The sequence below is a fragment of the Bidens hawaiensis genome, unplaced genomic scaffold (assembly GCF_021521415.1).
Source record: "Bidens hawaiensis isolate Kalapana, Puna unplaced genomic scaffold, B.hawaiensis_p1.1 tig00006604_1, whole genome shotgun sequence".
Classification (NCBI taxonomy): Eukaryota; Viridiplantae; Streptophyta; class Magnoliopsida; order Asterales; family Asteraceae; genus Bidens; species Bidens hawaiensis.
In genome coordinates, this window is record NW_027491445.1 from 687580 (window position 1) to 693783 (window position 6204).

Here is a 6204-nt window from a genome sequence, read left to right on the forward strand (position 1 = left end):
CTCAACATCTGTTGTTGACAAACCTATTTTTATGCATATTGCAGGATGTTTATCTTGGATGATTGAAATGGTTGAAGAACTTAGTTTAGTTTGCCTTTAGGTTACTAAATAAAAATATACTTATTTGATTGTTTTGATTATTTGCTTTGGTCTTATTTGTAATTGTTTGAGAATTCTGTACTTGATTTGAATTTAATAAAGTAATTTAGATATTGTCACTAATATTAGTATGTTAGTGCTTTATGAGCTGTGAACCAACAAATCACGCTCCGACATATTTCTTCGTAGGTTGGGGTGTGACAATTCATGTGTTGGAGTCACATGTATTCTTCTTCCCCACATTACTATAGAACAATCCTTACCTTCCTTTCTTCCAACACCCCCACCATTCTCTCCAAATTATTATCAGATTACCCCTAATTTCAGTTTAATCCTTTTCAATTTCATATTTCGGTCAAATCCTGATGACCCTATAGTGTTTAAATGTAAGGGTGGTGGTAAGAGGCGGCGGCGGTGGACAATGGAGGTTTTGACGATAGCAGTTGTGTGGTGGCGGTGGTGGTGGTGGAGAGAGAGAGAGAGAGAGAGAAGAAGAAGAAGAAGAAGAAGAAGAAGAAGGAGGTACAAATGTTAATAACATCAACCACAAGGTTGTAAACCGAAAGGGATATTATATTTTCATAAGAATTTAACAGAAATTGTTAACGTTGGGATACTCAAAGTGCACGAAAGTTACAAAGTCGGGGGCTTAGGGGGCAACATCTGAAATGGGGGTTGTAAAGGGCATTTTGGTGTTGACCTCATGGGTGTAAAAAGCACTTGACAAAAAAACAAAGAGTTTGATTATGCAATAGAGTTTTTTTTTTGTTTTTTTTTCAGGGATGATTATGTAAAGTTTACAATATCCGGGGTCTTTCTGAGCAATTGAAACGACATCGCATCACAAGGTTTTAACTTTCTTGCTGCTCAATTCATCTTAGATTCTTCCTTCAAGAACGCTTAATCTTGTCTAGTATTCGCCATTCGAATCAACTGTAACTTTAATTTAATTGTTCTCTGAATTCTTGTAAGTTGATGCTTCTAAAACCTCCAATTTATATTACTTCTATGTTACTCCGTGATATGAAGTAGGGCTTAATCATTTTTATTTATGCTGTTTTTGCAATTGATGTCAGGTGTTCGTACGTGAAGCAGAAGGAAGATATGGCAACAACGGAGCAACCAAAAGCACCGACTGAAGAAGCAAAGGTCGATTTGTTTGAAGATGACGACGAGTTTGAAGAGTTTGAAATCGATCAAGGTAACTTAATGTTAAAACTGTTCAATTGTGCTCAGACGCTCACTTTTCAGTCAATTCAATGATTGCTTGTGTCTTGGTTACGGATGTAAATGAACAAGGCCTTGTTCATGTTTGGTCGTTAACCTTTTATTGGACTAACGGGCCCTTCATGAACATCTAACCGAACCGAATAAGCTTGTTTGTGAACTGTTCACGTCATCATGAACACAAATGAAAAACACGAAGTTTTATTTGATTTGATTTGGCTAACCGAGAATGGTAAGTGCTTTTTTAACATTCACATTCATATGCTAATTTTACGTATAAATTATAACGTAATGAGACGTAACTGAACACAATTGAACGGACTTGGTCTCTGTTCGTGTTCATTCATTTGCTTAATCGAATGAAATTCCTTGTTCATGTTTGTTCATTTAGTTAAACGAAACACACGAACATAACCAAACTTTCCGCCAAGTAGGTTGCCGAATGTTCGGTTCGTTTACAGCCCTAATCTTGGTTCACAATTCACGAGGAACATTTGAGTTGTAAGAAACTGATGTTAGTTTTAGTTCAGATTGAAATTAGGTTAAAATCATTGATCATACCAATGGAATTTAGGAAGCTTTAGTCTTTATGTAATTTGTAAATCATTCAACCTATCATTGCTGCATATATCCTAAGTTCTTATGTTATGTGAGTAAATCATGATGAAAAATATTTTGCAGAGTGGGACGTTAAGGAAGAAGGGAAAGAAGTAACTCAACAATGGGAAGACGATTGGGACGATGATGATGTTAACGATGACTTCTCTTTGCAGCTCAGAAGAGAACTCGAAGACAACACTGAGAAAAAGTGAATGAAATCTACAAATCTTGCAGTATTTTCATATCCATAAGTTTATTATTATATACTATGTCTTTAATTATATAACTCGTTATGTCGACTTATTTTTGTGTTTTTTAGATTATTGTATAATCCTTTTGCAACCAACTATTTTCTATATCTAGGCAGTGATAAAATAATAGACATAACTAAGAACTATAGCATGTTCAGTAACCTTCCCTTTGACATGAAACCATCACTCGGGCCAAACCCACTTCGTCTTTAAGTTAGCTCTAAACAAACATCACATGATCCACAACTTTTTCCCAAACCAACATAGGTTCTACAAATTGGGCAAGTAGCAGTCTTGATTAGCCATGAATTAATACAATTAGCATGAAAACTATGCTTACAACTTGGCAATAATCTGCATCTATCACCATTTTTAAAGACCTCCAAACAGACCGCACACTCCATACTTTTCACCTTATTATCATCACCATCATTTTCTTGATCCGGTTTGTAATCATACCATGGTAGCTTGTTTATATTATCTTTTGACATGGTACTGCTTCTTTGCACTACAGTATTACTCCCAACGCTTTCTTGATTCATCCCGAATGTCCTTGTAGTTACACATACATGAATTATGACCAAAATAGCAATACTCACAAGCAATAACACCGCAGCAGTCACAATTTCTAGCAACATGATTGTTCTTGATTTCTAGTTTATCAAACAAGCATATGAACAGAAGATTTGTTTGAATGTTGATGTGAAGAAGGGTAATGGTAGTTTGGTGGGCAAAACAAATTTGATATAATGTTATTTTTTATGGATTTTTAATCATTTCTTGGAAAATTATGAATCATTTGAAAGCAACTTGAGTTGTTGCTGATGTTGACCAATGATGCCATTTTCTTTTCTTGTCAAGACAAGAAAATAACCATTGTTACTAATTAAACCATTGGATGTTGATACACCCTAATATACAACATCCTACTCTACTAGCATTAAAACCCTTTTAATCATTCATTAATAACCGCTTTAAACATTTATTAATTATTAGTAAGCATTAAGTATCATTCATTAAATATTTCAAAATTCAACATTTTATTATATACCTGGATATCCGTTGTGGAGTCACTAGGAGTGGCGTGAGTGGCTGGCGCTAGCCATGTCGGTGGCTAACACAACGGCCATCCACGAGCGAGCAGCCACGAGTGTGGTTGCAGTAGCTAAAGGGAACGTTGGGAATGGAATGTGTTGGGGGGCGTGCCTGTGACCATTGAGGCTTTATTTATATATTTATTTATTTTCTTTCAATATTTACCTATATAACAAACACTTTCACACACCAAAAATCCAACAAAAAAATACTCACTCATTCTACTTATTTCTCTCTACCCGGGTGATCACCCCGGCCCCAATATTATACTTGAGGCAACGACCTCCCAAGATCTTCGGTTCTGGCATGCTTTTTTTGGTGTTTCCGGATCAAATAACAACATAAATGTTATCGAACAGTCACCGATATTAGAAGACATTATTGACGGGGTTGAACCAACTCAATCGTTTTATGCGAATGGGGTTCAATTCAAGCATGACTACTACCTGGTTGATGGGATTTACAATGAATGGTCGACGCTTGCTCAAGCTTATGCATCTCCGGTTGAAGACAAACGGAAGTACTTTAAGAAGAAGCAAGAATCGGTACGTAAAGATATTGAAAGGGCGTTTGGAGTTATAAAGAAAATTTTCATTTGATTTCGAGGCCACTACGGTTCTGGTCAAGGAAGAAAATAATAGATGTCGTCTACACCTGTATAATTCTACATAACATGGTTCTTGAAGACCAAGGTATGGCTATTTGTCAAAAGTACCAAGGTGACGTCTCATGACACAAATCGACAATCACCGATGATGAAAAACTTTAAAACGTCTTATATCTCAAGAACCATGAGGTCCACGGAAACATTCGTCATGAGTTGGTTGAGAATTTGTGTGCTAAACATCCCGATAATCTGGTACTAGACTAATATTATTTGTTGATATTTTTATTTTAATGTAATTTTAGTTATTAGTTTGCAAATTTAGAAGAAAAAAGTAAATAAATAAATAAATCATATAATTCGCTGAAGTCACCCTTCGCCTAGACTACAACAGGCTTAGGCGGCTTCAACATTGGCTTCAACGAGTGTCCAGTCAGCACTGCATGACACAATATTATTGGATGAATTCAAAGCCCAGTTTCAACAACAACACACAGTATTAATGTGTTGTTTTTTTTAAATTTAACATTCCTTTTTTAATTTTAACATCTTTATTTTGTGTGTGTAACCTAACACAATATAATTTCAATTAATTTTTAAAGTAATGAAGATATCTTAACATCTAATTGAATAACTTTAAATTATTCCAATAACTTGGTAAATTATTTTGTTAGATAACTTATACGAAAGATGATGAATGTCAAAATATATAATATAACTATAAATAAAAACAACATCTGATAATAAAAATTCTAAATAAATAATAGTTACTTTAGTCGAGAGAGTTTAAGTAGCATATATAACTTAAAAGCATAATAAATTTAAATTTTATTATTATTTGAAATGTAAGCGTTATAAAATATTTCAACAAAACCATTATAAATTTTGCGTAAGTTTATTGCTGTTGATCATTGTTTATTTTCTTTCTTTCACTTATTTAGTTTTTGATTGGTGGAATTATAGTGAAAGGTGTTAGACGTAATTTTCGTTGGACCGACTTATCAAGTTTATGATGGTTGGTGTCAATCAAGTTGAACATGTAACTTGGTTTACATAAAATAAATTACTTGGTAAGCAAGTCAAGCCAATGACTTGAACAACAATGAATTTATTTATTAATTATTATTTAGATTTGCTTTTACTAATTAGTATTTGAATATGATTATAGTATTTGTATTATAGTATAGTTGGGTTTTCTAATCTAAATTAGTAGCATGGATTCTTACATGGTAACCAAACATGATAATGGAATGGTAATTATCTATTTTACTCAAAAAAGAAAAATTAGTATATATACCCAAGTTTGTGAGTAGTTAATGAAAATTATAGAGATCGAGCTTATCATCTAAATTCGATTTTGTGTTACCAAACTTCAATTGGTATCATAGCCTAAGTAGGGCCTGCCATCAGAGCCTAGAGTCCGACGTGAAGACTGGCAGTTTGACTTTTGCAGCTGGTAATTGCAAAGACCTGTAAGAGCAAACCCTTGTGTTGAAGACCTGTGAGGTTTATTTTTCACCATTAATTGGCTTTTATCAACAACTAAAATTAATTCAACTTTTTGGAATTAGTTCCGATTGATTCCAACTGCTTTATCGAATTAATTCATATTCCACCACTCAATTTTGTTCTAATTGCAAACCCAGATCGACATAGATCCAAGATTTCGGTAAACCTACAGTCGGAGATGAACCATGACAAGCCAACCTAGTAATCAGACCACTATTTCTCTACAATGTCCGACGCTAACAAAAAAGAATTACACCATGTGTGTCCGGATCAAAGCGGTGTTCCGGTACCACGGAATATGAGATGTTATTGAGCCGGGAAGTATGGATGAGAAAAAGAATGGTGACGGCCCTTTTCTTTCAATCCATACCGGAAGATCAAATCATGCAAGTAGCCCAATAAGCAACGGCTAAAGAGATTTGGAATGCCATAAAAGCCCGGTATGTTGGAGTGGAGAGGGTTGTAGAAGCATATCTACATACCCTAATAACTAAATTCGAAGGAACGAAGAAGAAGGATTCCGAGTCTATAGACGACTTTCCCGGGAGATTATCCGGTTTAGCGACTAAATTTGTAGCACTCGATTCCTTACAGATGAAACAAGATTGGTGAGAAAGTTTTAAACTGGCATGGCAAAAAGATTCATAAATATTGTAGCTTCTATCGAGTAAACGGTAGATCTCAAGACACTCAAGTTTGAAGAAATTGTCGTGCGTCTTAAAGTTTTTGAAGATCGTGTGAACAATGTTGATGATGAACCTGAGAGTCATGGGAAGTTATTGTTCAATAGTGCTAAAGGCTGGAAAGTTCAAAGGAAAA

General features: G+C 34.7%; 1 protein-coding gene across 1 annotated transcript; it reads left to right on the top strand.

Moving 5' to 3' along the window:
* Positions 1-1203: 1203 nt before the first annotated feature.
* LOC143633019 (protein DELETION OF SUV3 SUPPRESSOR 1(I)-like) lies at positions 1204-2185 on the top strand. Its single transcript, XM_077101398.1, has 2 exons — positions 1204-1300; positions 2008-2185. Exons 1-2 carry the CDS (start codon positions 1204-1206, stop codon positions 2136-2138), a joined length of 228 nt encoding a protein of 75 aa, XP_076957513.1. The 3' UTR covers positions 2139-2185.
* The last annotated feature ends 4019 nt before the right edge of the window (positions 2186-6204 follow it).